Source organism: Loxodonta africana, chromosome 22 (genome assembly GCF_030014295.1).
Source record: "Loxodonta africana isolate mLoxAfr1 chromosome 22, mLoxAfr1.hap2, whole genome shotgun sequence".
Lineage (NCBI taxonomy): Eukaryota > Metazoa > Chordata > Mammalia > Proboscidea > Elephantidae > Loxodonta > Loxodonta africana.
Window position 1 is genome coordinate 32,163,415 of NC_087363.1, and position 19,421 is coordinate 32,182,835.

At 44.1% G+C, this 19,421-nt stretch overlaps 1 protein-coding gene across 8 annotated transcripts; it reads right to left on the reverse strand.

The window, feature by feature from the left end:
* Positions 1-4,603: 4,603 nt before the first annotated feature.
* Positions 4,604-16,367, reverse strand: ZNF621 (zinc finger protein 621). 8 transcript variants are annotated; one of them, XM_064274766.1, is made up of 6 exons: positions 16,095-16,366; positions 15,439-15,524; positions 12,736-12,756; positions 8,857-8,983; positions 8,170-8,277; positions 4,604-6,803 (listed from the first exon to the last, which is right to left on the reverse strand). In XM_064274766.1, the coding sequence occupies exons 2-6, from the start codon at positions 15,460-15,462 to the stop codon at positions 5,743-5,745; spliced, it is 1,341 nt and encodes a 446-aa protein (XP_064130836.1). In that variant the 5' UTR covers positions 15,463-15,524; positions 16,095-16,366; the 3' UTR covers positions 4,604-5,742. The 8 variants fall into 8 exon arrangements, with proteins under 8 accessions (XP_064130836.1, XP_064130834.1, XP_064130835.1 ...); XM_064274764.1 differs by having other exon boundaries at positions 15,993-16,366; XM_064274765.1 differs by having other exon boundaries at positions 16,227-16,365.
* Positions 16,368-19,421: the final 3,054 nt, after the last annotated feature.

Genomic DNA, 19,421 nt, shown 5'->3' on the forward strand with positions numbered 1-19,421 from the left:
GTTATGGATTATAAAAAAAAAAAAATTTTATGTCTCCCCCCAAATTATGTTAAACTCCTAACTAGCGTACCTGTGAATATGACCCTGTTTGGAATTGTCGGTTTTCTTTTGTTGTGTTAATGAAGTCATACCAGAATAGGGTGGATCCTAAACCTAATCACTTCTGAATGGCATCTTATAAAAAGAGCCAAAGAGATGCAGACAGTCAACAGAGACAGATGCATCTACCAGTCCAGGATTGCCAGTAGCTACTAGAAGTTGAAAGGGACAAAGAAAAGACCTCCTACAGCTAAGGCCCTAAATTTGGACTTCTAGCCTCCCTAACTGTGAGAAAATAAATTTCTATTCTTTACAGCCACCCACTTGTGGTATCTTTTATTAGGGCAGTACTAGGTAACTGACGTGGTGGAAGAGCGTCTCAGGCAGAGAAAGCAGCAAGTGCAAAGGCTGCAAGAAGAGGTATGCCTGGTGTTTTCGAGGAACAGCAAAGCCAGTGTGGCTGCAGCAAGATGAGTAAGTGGGGAAAGTGGGGGCTCAGAGCCAAGAAATAGCAGAGGTCTAGATCACGCGGGAGCCTGTGGGTCATTGTAAGTACTTTGGCTTTTATCTGAGATGGGAAATCATTGGAGAATGTTGAGCAAAGAGATGCAAGATCTGGCTTTTATTTTTATGAAATTGATCATTTTGGCAGCTTCGTTGAAAAAAAAACTGTACGAAGTAAGCAAACCAGTTAAAAGAGGCTATTGAAGTAATTTGGGAAAGAGATTATGGTCGTTTGGTTCATAGGAGTAATGATGGCTATAGTGAGAAGCATTCAGATTTTGGTATATATTTAAAATATAGTAAGATTTGCTGACTGTATTAGTCAGCTTTTGCTGTGGCAAAAACCACAAACATTTCAGCTTACACAACTATCGCTTCTTGCCCACTGTACCTGAAGGCCGTGAGGTGGGCACAGCTCTGGTGGAGCTGACTCAGCTCACATGTGTCCTCACTATGACACCCGGGCTGAAGCTGCAGCCATTCTCTGGGGTTTGCTGTTCTCTCGACAGAGGGCAACAACACAACCATCGGCTGAGAGTGAAGACTGAGGAGGTGGTGGTGGTGACTTACAAAGAGGAAGGTGTAAAGGAGTTGCCTATAAAAGCGGGGGAATAAATGGGCTCCACAAATGTAGTACGACTTGCAGGAAGCACTGAGGGTCTGCTTGAAGTTAGTGGTCATGAATTTAAATTTAGACTATTCAGCACCACGGCGCCTTTTTACCTGATTACTTTCAGCAACAAGAGTGCAGGCACAGAGAAGACAGAATTACCTTTAGTCAGAACGGGGATTTTTCCAACTAGGCATGACAAAGCAAGAGATAGGCCAGGGAGTTAAGGAAGCTTGAAAAGGAATTACTGTAATTCATCATAGGATTTACACTGGTAAATTGGAAAAGACAGGCAGGAAGGAAGTTAAGGACAGGTACAAGGGGAGTGAGGGACAGTGGGAAAGTAAGAGGAACAATGAACTTGAAGGATTGGAAGCAGGATCCTGGAGGGAATAAATTGGAAAGTTAGTAGCACAAGGTATTTAAAGTGCGGAGATTATGGAGGGGTAAAGGTTTTGGAGTAACAAGGCGTATCTTAAGGGAGTGGTTGACGTAAAATGGAGGATAAAAATGAGAAATGAGAGAGTCCAGTATTGGAAGGATTGTCCATTGAAATCACCGAGAATAATGCTGAAGACAGCAATGTTGGGCCAGGAGCCAAAATCTTGGAGGAATGAGAGGGTGTGACCCAGAGGTCAGGTAACGGCTTTAGATTCAAGGATGGAAGTTTTCAGAAAAGAGGAGGGGGCGGAGAATGGAACTGGCAAAGAGGAACAAAGATCCAGGATCACTGATATCAGGGGTGTGGAAGAAAAACCGCCCTCGTCTGAGACAGCAATGCGGAAGCACTAACCTCAGGGAATATGCAGACTCTGATGAAAAGTAAAGGCCACGTTCGGAGACGACACAGGGAATTTTGCCACCAATGACTTCAGTTTCAGAGTGCAGAATGAAAGGTTTTCAGGAGTTGGGGAGAGAGAGCAATGAGGAGAGAAAAGGGCAATGTGCAGAACCTTAGGGGATTAAATTTGTGGTGACCGAGATAAACACAAAGTGTATGCTGAGACTGTCCCGATAGTCTCACACCATGATGGTGGCAAGGCTGGGGAGGGAGAGTGCTAGGGAGAGGAAGGGGTCTGGAGTTCCCCCATTCATTCCTGCCAGTAGGAGGAGCGTGGAGGCCAAGGAGCAGCAGTCTTAGAGTAGTGAGGCTTCCTCCGAACACTCCCGGCGAAGGCATGGAGCCCTACCTTAGATCACTTCAATGATTTCTTCCTCTCCAATTTCTCTATTCTTCTCTCTTTAACGCCTATTTAATGGTTGGACCACTCATATTTGGCTTCTTTTTGCTCCTTTCACCTTTTTGTTTTACTTTCTGGGTTATTCCCTAGACTCTGTTTTCCAATTGAGTGTCTCATTGCTGATACCAAGTTTTCCTTTTCAGTTTTTTTTGTTCTCTGAAATTTCCTTTTGTATAGCATTTTATTGTTTAATAGATACAAACACCTTCTCTAATCTTAGGATATTGTTTTCTTGCATAGTCCATTTTCTTTAAATGGCCTTGGTTGTTTTTTGTTTTGCTTGTTTTGGCCTCTTTCATATCCTTGGCTATTTGTTTAAAGAATGGAATATTTAAAAGCCAACTGGAAGCTCTTTTGTGCATAGGTAAGGCTTCTCTAGAGAGCGATCTAGCTGGGTCATTTCACTGGGGAATCTGAGATGTCAGTATCTTTGGTCTTTCCTCTCAAGTTGATCAGATTCCCCGGAGAAAGTTCTTATTTTTAGTCTAGAAGGTAAACTAAAGTGGTAGCATTCTGGCTAGAGGCTGCCAGAAGGCTAGAGTCGGGGAGGACTTAACAGTCAGTGTGGTATCCCTGTTCTTCAGAATTCCTGTTTTAAATCCCTAAGGAGCGGAGGAATGGGGGAGATGACCTGAGAATCTATGTGCTTCTTTAAGACTTTTAGCCAGGCCTCCAGTTCTTAGCCCACAAGGATCCCCCACTTCCAGAGGTACCCGAATACTCAATTCCTAAGCCTTCTGGAAAATTCTGCCACATAGGATAGCTTCTCAATTTCCCCCAATGTGACTTAGGAGTCGCCTTTCAGATCTGCTAAAACCTACAACTCTTTTATCACTATCCAGCTTCCAAAATGGCATCTAATTTTCTTTCCCCTTGTGAGGCTATGCCTTTTTATTCCTACCCTCTTTAACCATTTCAGTAGAGTTTCAGGAGGATGTAAAAGCTAACACATACTTCAACCACCATCTGTATAAAAAACATGTTTTGTACCTTATTTATTTCTGCTAAGTTTTAGGTTTTTGTTTGCTTATTTGTGTTCGGTCCGTTTGTTTGCTTTTTAGTTTTCAGTTAATTTTTTACTTCTCGGCCCCACCTACCACTCCCAGCCTCCTGAATTCAAGCTTTCAAACTCATTTTCTAAAGAATGCATCTAAGACTGTACACATTGCTTTGAGTTCCACTTTTTTCCACATCCCATAGACTTTGATGTTTTCTGTTCTTCATGTTGTTCAGTTCTATATCATCTCTAGCATCCATTTTGTGTTATCTTTAATCCAGGAACGATTTTGAAGTGTATTACTTCTATAATAAGAAAAAAAATCCCCTTAGTACTTCAGTCAACAAAGCAAACAAACAGAAAAAAGTAACCCATGTCAACCCCTACCAGCCTCCTTGTAGTGGAGATCTCAAGAACTCTTTGTAGGCCACATCAGATTCCTTTGTTCCCTTCTTCTTTTCCCCACAAGCCATATTTCACTCCTCCACACTGACGTCACTCAAACTACTTTTAGAGATCTGCCTCATGAAGGTCCACTGGGAGATAAGGCACTCCTTCCTACACCTTTATCAATGTATGCCTTCAAACAGTGCCTAGGCATTTTTTTGTTCACACCATAAGATGTGGGCATCACCACAGATATCGAAAAATCAGAATTTCTGGAAGTCAGGCAAGAAAACTACTGTTTTTATAAGCACACCAGGTAATTCAGATACATGGTAAAGTTTGTTGCTGTTGTTCTGGGTGTCGTCAAGTCGATTTTGACTCATAGCGACCACATATGACAGAGCAGAACTGCCCCATAGGACTTTTCTTGGCTGTAATCTTTACAGAAGCAGACTGCCAGGTCTTCCTCCCACAGAGTGGCTGAGTGAGTTCTAATCAGCAACCTTTTGGTTAACAGCTGAGAGCTTAATCACTGTGCCACTAAGGCTCCAAGAGCCACTAACTTAAAGATGTTTCTGTTCGCGGCTATGGAAAAACATCTAGATTGCGAAAGCAACACAAAGGAAAAAATGTATGGCCTCTTCCATCAATGTTTAAGGACTTAAGTTTACATTAATGCTAACAACGCATTATTCACTTTTTTTTGCAGTACTTACTTCACATGGTTTTTGCATAGTTGTAAAGGATCCTCATCAAGGTCAATACCAAGAGCAACACAAAATTCCACTTCACTCACCCACAAAATAAGACTCGACCCTGACCCACTCATTGTACAGCCCCCTTTATTTCTAAAAACAATTTGTGAAGGCTTATTCAGACTTCTCCGACATTGACCTTACACTGGTCCTCCTATTTCTTTAGTAATTCACCAAGTTCGTATTTTACAAGTCACGCTATCTGAACAGAAGGCAATGCTTGCAAAGAGAAAACCAGAATGCTCACCAAGAAAAATTTACATGTCAGATACAACAAACATGAATGCCTTTGTGTATATTTACTTAGGAAACAAAACATTGGAGACATCTTGGTAACAAGAACAAAACTAAAGGAAAAAATACCATGTTTTTATGCAAATAATGCACGCCTTCTACATTTGTTTGCCAATGCACCCTCCCCTCCACGAGGTATTTTCATAAGTACGTGCTATCCTAATTTTTTTAAAGCAACATGTGGAAGAGGACTGGCATGACAGCGCCTGTAACGGTGCCCAGGGGGAGGCTGCTAAACAAACATAGAAGGCATGCATTATTGGCGTAAAAATACGTTAACTCCTTCATGTTAAAAGTCATGATTGAACGTGATTGCTATCAATTTTGTAAATGATTGATGTCACTGCTGTCAATGCATACATATTTTTTTAACCAGTTACTTCACGTGACCATTGCATAGATGTACGGGATCCTCAATGATTCATGCCAAGGGCAACACGACTTCAGTTGTGCTATACCACCTAGCCACTGGTCTACTAAGCAACGTGTATTAACTTCTGAAGTCCATTGCTGGAAGCTCATTTGGCTCTCTACTCCCACAGGTCCCACAGATCTCCTGTTCTCCCAGGCTGCTTTTTGCTAACAACAGTGGCCTCATACAAGGATGCCTTCTTTCCCAAACTTTCTTAAGATTCAACGTGTCCTCCCAGCGCTTCTAACACTAGCATTCCCACAATGCATAAATGGCCACCGCTGTTCAAACCTAAAAGAGACTGATGCAAAAGTCAAGTATTTCCATATTCTACCCAGCAGAGAGAGTATATTAGATAAGTAGTCTTTAAATGTATACAGATTACAATGGTGTTTATGCTAAAACAGTTGTAATACATATAAAGAGAAAAAAAAATACAAATGAAACTCAGATTGGGTTGGAGACTTGCTGGGCATGGAGCCACAGGAGTGCCAAAGCAAAGTTCATGACGGGTGAGAAGTAGGGGTCAGAATAATTGGGGAAGGTTTCACGGTAGGAGCAAGACCTTGGAAGACACGCACTATTTGGACAGGTGATGAAGGTATTCCAGATGTGGGCAGCAGCACGAACAAAGGCCCCGAGGTAGGAATGAGCACAGCATGTGGAAAAGTGAGTGAAGGCACAGCCACAGCTGGAGCAGAGCATGAACCCTGCAGAGGAACAGGAGACAAGGCTGAAGAGGGACACTGGGGACCGCCCAGGGATGGCCCAAGCTTCTTGACAGGCTTCTTCTCCACGGAGTGCAATTTCTGATGCTGCACAAAGCTTCCATACCATTTGAAGGCTTTCCCACACACCTTACATTCATAAGGCTTCTCCCCGGTGTGAACCCTCTGGTGCTGAATAGAGGCTATTTTCTGAGTGAATGCCTTGCCGCACTCCTTACATTGGTAGGGCTTCTCCCCAGTGTGAATTCTCTGATGGACGATAAAAAGTGACCGACACCCAAAAGCTTTCCAACATTCCTTACATTTATAGAGTTTCTCCCCAGTGTGTAATCTCTGATGCTGAAGATACGCCGCACTCCTACGGAAAGCTTTCCCACACTCCTTACATTCATAGGGTTTCTCGCCAGTGTGGATCCTTTGGTGTTGAGTCAAGGCTGTGTTGGAACTTAAACCTTTGCCACATTCCTTACATTCATAAGGCCCTTCTCCGGTGTGATTTTTCTCATGCACAATACAGTCATAGCTGGACTTGAAAGCTTTGCCACATTCCTTACATTTGAAGGGCTTTTCCCCAGTATGACTCATCTGATGTCGAATCAGTTTTGAGTTATATCTGAAGATTTTCCCACATACTTTACATTGGTAGAACTTCATTCCACCTCGAAGTATCAGATTTGGATTTGGACTGAAAGTTTGCTTTGTTGCCTTGTTTTTAAAATCACAGTGCTGAGAAACATTTCTGAGGAGTCTTCCTACTGGCATTCGGTGCAACTCTGTTTCTTCAGAGACTTCCTGCTTTATAGCTGGCTCTTTATTCTTGATCCAGGACTCACCACCTGACCAAAGAAACCACAAATGTTCTTAGTTACTCAACTACAAGAAAAACAGGATCCAGTGGCCTTAATTTTTGCTCGTAGGTTGTGATTTTTTAAAATATATCAATTAAATGGCTACAAATATCCATAAAGGAGGATGAGAGAGACAAAATAATGGCATACAACTGGAAAGTGAAGACACTGGAACCAGACCAGGAAATGGCCAAGAAGTGCCACCTACAAGGAAGGCTGGGAAGTGAACCAAGGTGGGTGAAGTGAGAAGAATGAGAACCTCAAGAATGGGAAGAAAAGAAATATGAGGGGGAAAAAGAGAGAAAAGAATGGGATAGATAAGAAGGATCAGCAAGAAATGGAAAAGAATTTTTAAAAAAAGAAGAGAGGCCCAAAATAGGAAAAGAAAAACGGATCAGTGAGATGGGGGAGCGTGGATGAGCAGTTCCAGCCTTATAAGAGGGCCAGCAGGCTGGGAAACACAAACTAGAAAAAACAGATCCTAAAGTCCCACTGTAACCTGGAAAACCACCCAAATTCTAAATAATGTCCTAATAATTCTATTTTTAAATATCCTACATAATATTCTGGGATAAAAGATGATTCCTTTCAGAAAGTCAGCTGGTACAGAAGCTGGACTGAAGAACCGCAGGCTACTGCAGCATTACAGCGGAAGGAACCACTATTTATACAACCACAGCATGCAGAAGCTTGAAAACTTTGCTTCCGAAAGAAAAGAAAACCCAATAACCAAATCTTTCAGGGAAATTTTAGGCCGTGTGTGTGTGTGTGTGTGTGTGTGTGTGTGTGTGTGTGAGCGCGCGCGCGCATGCACACACTGGGGGTGCTGGTGGGGGAATGTTCCTTGCCTTTTCTGCTACAGTTCCATATGTGACAAATACAATGTAGACCCAAAGGTACAGCAGATGTGACTTTTAGGTGATTTCAATACCAAAAAGGCAAGTTAAAGCCATTCTTTCCTCTGCCGAAGACCAAAAACTCAGCTGTGACACAAACAAATCCATGTGACCCACAGAGGCATACCTGTCTTGAAGTATGGCTGAAGCCCCACTTACTAGCAACGAAAACTGGTCTAAAATTAAGTTTTTCCACTGGTAAGTGAGAAAAGAAAAGGGGTTCTGGCAGCTGCTCCTCTGAGTGGGAGGAGGCCCTTAGATGAGTAGACAGCATGGGCCATGCACTCCTAGGGACTGGTCCCAGAGCTGGGGACTGGCACTCAGTGAGAGCCAGAGACAGCACAAGGCACTGTCTCATAGAAGACCGGGCTTTGTTCCCTACAGTGGAAGAAATGCTTCCTACGTGTTAAGCTGGAAAGGCAAAACAGGAAACAAAACAGGTAGGTTCTCTTACTCACCTGGACAGATGTCTCTCAAAACCTCTGCTTCCCAGGGATCCGGGCCCAATGGTGCTTCCCCTCTCTCCAGCTGGGAGATCAGAATAGGTTTGGGGAATGGAAATGCTACTTCAGGAAGGAAAAAAAAAAAAAAAGACAAGTTGAGGAAAGACATCCAGATTTGTTTCTGAGACCTTCCTCAGCCTGCCCTCCAAAGGGCTGGTTGGGGAGAGAAAAGGAATGCTCAGGAGACCAAGTGAGCTACCAAAGGGTTCTAAAAGGTGTCCAAACTACTCCAAGGTGAAGCCAGGCAGACAGTGATTCTCCCTGGGAAGAACTCTACAATCTGGGCAGGATTTAGAATAAAGGAAACTCCCTCGGGAAGGATGTATGTACTGATATCCCAAGAAACTTCTCCACATGGCCAAAGGCCAACATCTCCAGAAAACTGGAAGGATGGAAGAATAAAGGGCTCACCCGTGGAACCAGAAGAATCCTTTCTCTCAGGGCCCAGAATACCACCCTTCCCTGAGGGGTAGGGAAGTCTGTTTTCAAAACCAAAGGAACCAGGGTACTCCCCCTCATCCAGCACCCTGAAGCTGGTGATTGCAGAACTCTCTGCGGTCATCAAACCTAAGCACCACTAAAAATTCCAAAACACTGAAGAAGTCAAACTATCACAAAGGACCATTGAGAGAGATGTCTTACCCAGGGAAGCTGCATTTGCATAATTCTCTAGCATCACCTCCCTGTACAGCGCCCTCTGTGCAGGGTCCAGGCTGGCCCATTGACTCTGAGTGAAGTACACGGCCACGTCCTTGAAGGTCACCAGCTCCTGAAACAACAGAATTCTGCTCAAGCCCTGAAGGAGGGGCCTGAAGTTCAGGGAAGGGATGGATCTACCAGGGTTTATGGCCCTGAGCCCCATGGAAGGTTTATACAGGTGAGGAGGGCCTCCCAGCACCCCTGTGAGGGGTCAGTCCTTAGCCAGTGTTCCCACTTTCAGTGTGTATACCTCTGGGACCCCAATACTGTCACCCCAGGCATACAGCCTTGCACCTGCTACTCTCAGCCTAGTAGCTGCATCAATGCCTATGTTCCTGACTCCATCAATCTGTCCCTTTAGGATCTACTACCCACATGTACTCCATAATCCAGTCACCTTATTTTCTTAAAAACCAACCACTGCCGACAACTGCCACTCACCTTGTCTCCACTGATCCAAAGCATGCCCACACAGCCCCATTCGTCCCCTTCAGCCAGCTTCTCTGTCATTCTCCCTCACACCTTCCACTATGTACAGAGAATCCATTCCTCAGAAATATTCCGAGCATTTTACACAACCCTTCCTTTTTCTACCTCCTGCCCTATCAGGACGTAGGCTCTCTCTTGCAGCAAATGTGCAGCTTCCATGTGCTGGCCTCTTCTCCGAACCATCTACCGTCTTAGTTATCTAATGCTCTCTTAGTCTCCTAGTACCGCTAGATCAGAAATATCACAAGTGGATGGTTTTAACAACCAGAAATTTATTCTCTCACAGCCTAATAGGCTAGAAGTCCAAATTCAGTGTGCCAGCTCAGGAGGAAGGTTTTCTCTCTCTGTTGGTTCCGGAAGAAAGGTCCTTGTCATCAATCTTCCCGAGTAGAGAAGCTTCTCAGCACAGAGATCCCGGGTCCAAAGGACGTGCTATTCTCCTGGCTCTTGTTTCTTGGTGGCTGTTGTTTCTTGGTGTCTCTCTGCTCACTTCTCTTTCATATCTCAAAAGAGACTGAATTAAGACACAACCTAATCTTGTAGATTGAGTCCTGCCTTGTTAACATAACTGCTGCTAATCCCACCTCATTAACATCATAGAGATAGGATTTACAATACACAGGAAAATCACATCAGATGACAAAATGGTGGACAACCACATAATACTGGGAATCATGGCCTAGCCAAGTTGACACATATTTTTTTGAGGGGACAATTCAATACACAACAATCTGTCTACAAGGACAGGCTGCCAGTACCCTGGCCCTGTGCACAGATCCACTCCCTAACCTTCTGAGTCCCAGGCCATCTGCCAAGGCTACCCTATGCCCCAGGTGTGCCCCTCTCTGCCAATCCCTGGGGCCAGCTCCACCTTCCCAAGAGTAAAAGGAACTAACACTTGTTGACTGGCCCCTATGCACTAGGCTGTTAGGTGGCTATTTTCAAATCCTGTATTTCGTTTAATCTTTACAACATACACGTGAAGTTGGAATTATTATTCCCATTTTTCAAATGATGGAACTGAAGTTCAGAAAGATTCATTACCTTGAACTGAAGTTCAGAAAGATTCATTACCTTGCCCAAGATCACCAAGCCAGAAAGTGGCAGGGCTGGGATTTCAACCCAGATCTGTCAAACAACATATCTGGGCTTTTTCCACTCACCTAGCTGCCTTCAACATTGAGCTCATGAACTTCTCCAAAAACATGGCCAACCTCTGAGGCCCATCATAACCTAATGCTGACCCCTCTTTGTTTCTGTTTGTTTCTGTATTCTTTTGGGGGGGGGTTATTGTGCTTTAAGTGAAAGTTTACAATTCAAGTTAGTTTCTCATACAAAAATTTATACACACATTGTTATATGACCCTAGTTGCTCTCCCGATAATGTGACAACACACTCCTCCTCTCCACCCTGGATTTCCCATGTCCATTCAACCAGCTCCTGTCCCTTCGTGCCTTCTCATCTCGCCTCCAGACAGGAGCTGCCCATTTAGTCTCGTGTATCTCCTTGAGCTAAGAAGCACTCTCTTCATGGATATCATTTTATGTCTTACAGTCCAGTCTAATCTTTATCTGAAGAGTTGGCTTTGACAATGGTTTCAGTTCTGGGCTAACAGAGAGTCCAGGGGCCACGTCTTCCAGGGTCCCTCCAGTCTCGGTCAAACCATTAAGTCTGGTCTTTTCACTAGAATTTGAGTTCTGCACAGCACCCCACTTTTCTCCTGCTCTGCCAGGGACTCTCTGTTGTGTTCCCCGTCAGAGTGGTCACCGGTGGCAGCCAGGCACCATCTACTTCTTCTGGTCTCAGGCTAATGGAGTCTCTGGTTTATGTGGCCCTTCCTGTCTCTTGCTGACCCTTTCTGGACAATAGCTTCTCAAACTCCCCAACTCCTAAAAATTACCAGTCAATCCATCTTTACCACACTCCAGTCAGACTACATTGGTCCCCTCCCCAAACTTAGATCCTAGGGTCAGCTATTTCAAAGGTACACACTCCACTGTGGGAGCCTCTGAGCCTTCTATGAGGCCTAAGAGTGTCCACTGGCTACCTTCTCTGCTTCTGTTGTCAATATCGCCACATGCTCCAGGGATGGCACAGACCAGGAATGAAGTTCTCACAGATGATTCCACCTCCCAGCAGGTTCTCACCAACCTATACAGTCAGCCTTCTTCTTTTCACCCGCTGAAAATGAAAATGCCTACCAACAGGAGCTACAGCTAAGCACCCTATCTTGTATGCCACATTTTGCCTCCCAGGCTGCCCCTAAGGCAGCCTGTGCACTGGATTCAGCACAAGAGAGAGGAGCAGCTCTTGGAGGAGGCAGGGAAGATATGTACACCAAGGATAAATTCTGGCAACTCACACCACTCACAGCAGCTCTACTGGCTCTATACTCAGGTCCTTGTGAGGGTTTTTGTTTTTTTTTTAAAACAAAAGCAAACAGGAAACTCAGTTCTAAAGGAGGCACTGAAAGAAAAAGAAGTTCGGACATTCCTCAGATGAAGAGGTGGCATTTAAATTGGGCAGTGAAGTAGTCCAACTCCTGCTGTAGAGTCTATTCTGACTCACAGCACCCCTACAGGTTTCTAAGGCTGTAATCTTTACGGAAGCAGACTGCCGCATCTTTCTCCTGCAGGGTGGCTGGTGGGTTCGAACCGTCAACCTTTCATTTAGCAAATGAGGACTTTAACCACTGTGCCACCAGGGCTCCTTGAAGCAGTTCAAAGTGCCCCCAAAAGAGTCTGAGCCAAAAATCCAAACATCAGACTGAACCTCTCTGCCTGCTATGCTGTCCTGTGAGTAATCACTGCTTCAACAAGGCATTAAGGGCTGCTAAGGACAGCGACCAGACTCACAGGTAAGGCCAAAATTCACCTCTACTTTAAATGGCACATCAAAATGTTCTCCTCCCAGGCTAGCACCATCAGTCTCTTCCTCTCCAAGCTGTATCCCTGTCTGTAGTCAGATAGCCTCAGGTTTCAAGAGGCCTAAAAAATGCCTACTATTAAAGGAAAAAAACTTGCTCTATTATAGCAGTTGGGTTATAGGTATATTTTTCTTTTCTCCTTGTGAATGGTCCTATGTCCTTCCCCTTGTTTTATCTTTCTCCAGTCTTTTTCAATATCTGACATATTAACTGTCTATATTCCCCCACTGGAATGTAAGCCCATAAGGCAAGGGTCTTATTTTGTTCATTACTGGTTAATATGCATTTGCTGAAAGAGTTAACTTCAATAATGGTTTGACAATAAATGAAATTCTTTAAACTTAGGAAGAAGGTAAGAACCCAAAGCAAACGCCACCTTCACAGTGAAATGCTAGAGGATACTTACCATGAGCTGAGGTTCCACTTTCTAGAAAAGACAAGAAAGGACCATACATACAGAAAAGGAATGAATGTAAATATCTTTGCTTGCAGAGGAAATAACTAGCTACCTAGAGACAGCCAAGAGAATAAACTGAAAATTATTACAGCTGAAAAAATAACGCATTACGGCAGCTAGTTAGAGGAAAAGTAAACCGAAATTACTAGCTTTTGTAAATATCATCGATAAACTATTGGAAAATACAAGGAGAGAAAATAAGATGCCATTCGTATAAAAAATAGCTAAGAAAAGGCCTAAGGGGAAATATGCAAGACGAAGATGAAAAAAAAACAAACAACTAAATGCTTATTAAAGTACATAAAAGAAGAACTAATAAACTGGAACCTAAAGTGTTTCTGAATGGGAAGGGCCAAGTTGTAAAAAAAAGTCAAATATCTCCAAATTTACCTATGAATTCAATAAAATCCATTCCTGTCCCCCCAAAAATTCATGAGATTTGTGCACGAGTGAGAGAATCATTTAAAGTCAACTGAAAGGGTAGGTGTGAAAGATGAGCTGAGGAATTTTTTTTTTTAATAATTTTTATTGAGCTTTAAGTGAACAATTACAAATCAAGTCAGTCTGTCACATATAACCTTATATACACCTTACTCCATATTCCCACTTACTCTCCCCCTAATGAGTCAGCCCTTCCAGTCTCTCCTTTCGTGACAATTTTGCCAGTTTCTAACCCTCTCTACCCTCCTATCTCCCCTCCAGACAGGAGATGCCAACACAGTCTCAAGAGCTGAGGAATTAAAAAAAAAAAAAAAGAGAAGGGGAAATTAATCCATACCTTAAAGTGACAATATTTAATCTCTTACCTGAACTGCCACATCCTCCTATCTCACACTCTTCCACAACCAACTGCCACTAAGGAGCTGGAGAAACCTCTTTAATATACAGTAGAATACAGCCATGTCCCCCTCCCCACTGCTTAAAACTCTTCAGCACCTCCCCTCTGAACCCAGAAGAGAAGCCAAAATCTTCACTACAACCTACAAGACCCTTGCCTGTTTCTCCAGCCCCACCTTGAACCACTCTCTCTGACTCCTTCTTGTTTCTAGAGTACACCAGCTTTCTCCCCCTGCTTCAGGGCCTCTGCATTTGCTGTCCTTCTCTCTGGAAAGCTCTTCTTTAAGCTCCCCAGTTATTCCCGCAACTGATTCCATTTCATCCTTGAGCTCTCAACTCACACATTACTACCTTGATGAGGGGCTTCCTAAACCTTACCTTTAGAGGGTCACCTCTTCAGGGTTTCTCAAGCTTAAGGTGCATGGTAATCACCTGAAGAGCTTGTTACAACAGATTCCTGACCCCGCTCACCCCCAGAGATCTGATACTGGGTCTGGAATGGAGCCCAAGAGTTTGCATTTCAAACCAGCTCCCAGGTGATTCTGATGTTACCAGTCTGTGGACCAAACGTTAAGAAGCACTATACTTTAGCACTTATACCAACAATAATTACTTACTTGTTTAGAGACTTTCTATCTCACTAAAGGAGCAGTGCAAACAATTAACACATTTTTTTTTTTTAACCTAAAGGTAAGAGGTTCGAGTTCACTCAAAGGTATCTCAGAAGAAAGGCCTGGCAATCTACTTCCAAAAAAAAAAAAACAGCCAGAGAAAACCCTAGAAGATCCACAGCACTGCTGTGACACACATGGGGTTACCATGAGTCAGTTGCAACCGGCGGTTATGCCATAACAAAAGGAAACTAGTCTGCATTATTCAATACTATGCACCTAGCATTTAGAAAGTGCTAAAATTATTTTGTTGCATATTAAAAGAATAATGTTGGGTTCTCTGGAAAATATCCACAATTTGCATGGCAATCTCTTCAACGAAGGATCTCCCTGGTCTCAGCAGTTGACTTACATTTGTAGAAAATGATCTACATTTCCACAATCAGGGAGAATTTCTTGGCTTAGGCCCCACTGTCTGCACTTCCAAGCTTACCACTCTTTCCACACAAAACTCTCATTTCCCCCACCACATATTTACATCTGCCACATGCCTCAGTGACAGCCTCAAAGGGGAACCATCGCCTAGCCAAATTAGGTGTTCTTATGTGATACTGAAGTTATCAAGGATTTCATCTTACTTGGATCACAATCAACGCCCACGGAAGCAGGAGTCAAGAAATCAAACGACATGTTGCATTGGGCAAATTTGCTGCAAGAGACCTCTGTAAGTATTAAAAAGCAAAGCTGGATAATGAATAAGGAAGACCAAAGAATGGATGCCTTTGAATTACACTGTTAGAAAAGACTACTGAATATACCATGGACTTCCAGAAGAACAAACAAATCTGTCTTGGAAGAAGTACAGTCAGAATGCTCCTTACAAGTGAGCATGGTGAGACTTCATCTCATATACTTTTTACATGTTATAAGGTCCTTCTGATAACATGACCAGTACCTGGAGAAGGACATCATGCTTGGTAAAGTAGAGGGTCAGTGGAAAAAAAGAAGACCCTCAACGAGATGGATTGACACAGTAGCTGCAACAATGGGCTCAAACACAGCAACAGTTGTGAGGATGGCACGAGACCAGGCAGTGTATTGTTGTGTTGTACACAGGGTCACTAAGAGTCAGAAGCAACTTGAGGGCACCTAACAACAACAACAAACCTGAATAAAAAAAAGACTGGAAGGAAGCTCAGCTCACCTGAGGCCAAGTTGTTTGGAGCATGGCTGATGTCCCCTGGCTTCATGCACTGTCTTCTGGGATTGGAAAATCAAGAACCTTAGAAGCTAAGAGAAGAAGAGTCATGAGTGTGATGGACCCTGTCCAGCATCACCCACAGCCCTCCCAGTGTCCTTATTCCCAGCACTGGAAGGAGTCAGTCAGAGGCCCTCTTGTAATTCTCATGCTGATCACCCCAAGGTGCATCATAAATTGCTCTGCCTGGTCCCTCAGGACTATCTTCCATTGCCTTTCTCAGTCCAAAGAGCTGTCCTGAATAAATGTCATTCACACGGGGGGACTGAAGGACCCAAGAACCCTGTCTCTATAGTGCTGGTTCTGTACAAACGGAGAGTTTCATAGAATGCTTACGGGAGCCATGGCAATGACCCCCAAAGAAGGTGCCTCTGGAGAGAAAGAACAGAGGTGAATAAGATACTCAGTGTCCCAGTGGTGATGCTGACCACAGACCCAACCGGGATCTGAACATTCCATCCCAGGAAGCAGGCGACCCCAACCATCAGAAACGTCAGTACCGGGCATGGGAGGCAGTCAAGCCAATCTCTTTAGGAGAGAAAAGAGGATCACGTCGCTGTGGGAAGGAGCTGGGTCCGGGCCCCGGGAAACCGCGCAGCCACCTCGGATGGCTTCTGCAAGGCCCAAAAGCCTGGACTCCGGATCAGGGTGGGGCGGGCCTCCATGGGGCCGAGTTCAGGGGAAGGGGCGCTGGCCAGCAACCAGCGCAGCGAGGAAGCCGGCATCTAGCGGACCTGAAACGGAGAACTCGCTGACACCCACGCTCGTCCACTTGGAACACCCTAACAGTCGATCCGGAAGCGAGAGTGCTTCCACGGCCCCTCTAGGCCGTCCGGAGGCCACCCGTCTCGGTCATCCCCGAGGCCGGACGCCCGAGTGACTCGCCCCGCCCTATGGAAGAGGCAGGGTGGCTGAGGCGGGCTCCGGCCTGAGCGGCCCTAGCGAGCGCGAGGCCACAGCGCCCCCTGTCGATACTTCCTGCTCTGGGTCCGCCTCGGGGCTGGTGTCCCCGCATCGTTGCAGCCGCGCCGTACCCAGACCCCAGCCAGTGCACAGAGTGGGCGCCGGTTAACCCAGCGCCCCGCCAGGCCCCAGAGCCCTGTCTGCTGGCGGCCGTCATTACTCCACGGGTCACCCGAAGCCTGGGCTGTGCAGGTTGGAGCAGAATGGCGCCCCTTGTGTCATCTCTTAGAGACCTAAGTCAAGGATTCTCTTTGGGTCCTAGGCTGCGCAGCCTTTAGGAAAAGGATGGTTTCCATCTGTTCTTTCGGCCCTCTCCTTTCCTAGGACCTAGACGTGTGGGGGGCCGTTAAGGACAAATTTAACAACCAAAATAACAGTGATTCAGGTTGCCAAGTACCCTGTATACACAGAAACATGTCCTGTACTTAATGATTTTTGTCCCGGGTTCCATACTGACTTTGTCAGGACACCCTAAATGTCTTTCTTGTATTCCACATTTTGCAATAAATTACAAAACTCAGTTTTTTTCCACCGCAGAAACTGGCAGTTAAATGGTAACACTAGTGAAAAATCATACCTCTGCATTTTTTTTTTCTGCATATAAAGAGGGGGTATGATTTTTCAGCAAGTATTACCACACCAACAACATATAAAGAACTGGACGCTTCCTTACGGTTTCTCCTGCAGGTTTCGGTGAGGGAAGAGAAAAAAGGATGACTGAGAATAGGCTTAATTTTTCATATTCAAGAAAGGAAAAGACTGTTCTTTGACAAAAGTCCCAAGTCGTGAATGAGTAACTACCACTAACTGACGCAATTCTGGGTCAGTAATTCCAAACCAAACCAGTAGACTCCTACTGATAGCACAGACTGAGCTGCCCCAGAGGGTTTCCAAAGAGCAGCCGGTGGATTCCAATGGCCAACCTTCGGTTAGCAGCCAGCTCTTCGCCACTGCGCCACCTCTGAAATTACCCAATCCACAGCAGCCTCAGTAGCCTCCTGTAACTAGGCCCCTGAAAGTTAGCAAATCAATGGCAGTCCCAAGCTTCTGAAGACTAACAATCAGTGATAAACAGTCCTGAAAGTCCGCCAGTCAGCGACAGCCCCATGCTGCTGGACAAAAAACAGCAAGTGCCTCACGCCAGTGACCATAGTTTTGAAAGTCAGCAGCTAAACAGTAAACAGCCTTACTCCGGTGACCACTCTAACAGCTGGAAGACTACCAATCCTTAGACACTCCCAGTTATGGAAGTTCACCAATCCCTGAATGCCAGGCTTTCCAACACCTGGCAGATGAGCTCCGGCTTTGTCAGAGAGACTTACAACTACCCCTTGGAAGGGATACATAGTTATAAGTACAGGAAATTCACCTGTTGTTTTGGATCTGATATGGAAACCAATTTACTAGTTTGCAAGTTCACAACCTTTTCAATTTTTCAATCCCTGTTCGTGGTTAGGTTTGAGTTCTGACTTGTGACAGACACGCTGGCACAGCTGTGAGATAATCTTTTTGATTCTTGGGGTAGTTGCAGTTATCTATTTTTGTGTGTATATTTGAACCCCCAAATGCCAAAACACAAGTGTAAATTTTGTGATGAATTTTTCAAACAATGGACATTTATTAAACCAGGAAAATGTCCTTTTGAAGTTCTTTGTGCAGCATGCAATTATTTATTCAATAACAAAAATGGTGGAAAGTCATACATAAAGCAGCAGATACTAATAGCTAAGCATGAGATGTGTGACTTCTCAGCTAGTACTAAAGAAAGCTATTTTAACTGTTATTAAAGGAAATCCAGATGAATTAGAAACTAATCACAGCAGTTGTAATGGCCTTCCATAGTGGCTTTCAGCTCAAATGACTGAACGTACTGCTACCAGAACCATTTTCTGATTTCAGAATTGCAAGCAAATTTTCAAGCACCAAAATGTAATGCAAATAATAAAAGATGTAATAGCTCCATGTACTATTAAAGAAATTATCAAAGACCTGAATGCGTTTACGGTGGTTACATGCTATGGCTGCTAACCAAAAGGTCAGCAGTTCGAATTCACCAGGTGCTCCTTGGAAACTCTATGGGGCAGTTCTACTCTGTCCTGTAGGGTCGCTATGAGTCGGAATCGACTCAATGGCAACAGGTTTGGTTTTGGTAAATGCCTCACCTTTTTACTACATAGCCATGGGTGCAAGTCGTCACAAGGCAATCAGTGTCTTGTGAAAAAAGCTCGCTTACAAGGCTATTTTAGGTAAATCCCCTCCAGATGAAACTTCAAAAACAATAGCAAATTTTATCAGACACTTTCTTATTGAATTAGGAGTTATTGGAAAAGATGGTACTTCTTTTGTACAGATAATAGAAATAGAAATCTTGGTGGATGTTTTCTTAAAGGTGCAGTGTTTACTCAAAGTTGAAGCAAATCATGAATGATTCTATGGAAGGGATTGGCTCTCCTGCCGATATTCTGCATAATATTGCTCAGTGTCTTGTCTATTGGCATTGAAGTAGTGTCATGAAATTGTTCTCTTAGCATTCATGTTTTAACTGAGCAATTATGGCACTTTTGGGACTTTGTTGGTCTTCAGTATTCTTCTAAAACTACAGACCAGGACTCAGCAAACTACAGCTTGCAGGCCAAATTCAGCCTGCTGCCTGTTTTTGAAAATAAAGATTAACGTTTTATCGGAACACAGCCATGCTCATTATTTTATGTATTGTCTATGGCTGCTTTTACACTACAACTACAGAGTTCAAAACTTGTGACATATGGCCCACAAAGCCAGAAATATCACCTGGCACATAGACATTTCATCAAAGAAGGTGTACTGTTGGCAAATAAGCCATGAAAAATGTCCAACATCATTAAAAAACATCATTAGCCATTGCCAAAAACCAAACCCGTTGCCATCAAGTCGATCCTGACTCATAGAGACCCAACAGGACAGAGTAGAACTGCCCATAGGGTTTC

What these genes read in the sequence shown, in the direction of transcription:
- ZNF621 (XM_064274766.1), bottom strand. Translation starts at nt 15,462, where the DNA reads ATGCTCCAAACAACTTGGCCTCAG. An exon ending in AAGTGGAACCTCAGCTCATG is followed by an intron (nt 8,984 to 12,735) that starts GTAAGTATCCTC and finishes CTGTTGTTTCAG; the next exon opens with GAGCTGGTGACCTTCAAGGA. An exon ending in TTTGAGAGACATCTGTCCAG is followed by an intron (nt 6,804 to 8,169) that starts GTGAGTAAGAGA and finishes TTCTTTGGTCAG; the next exon opens with GTGGTGAGTCCTGGATCAAG.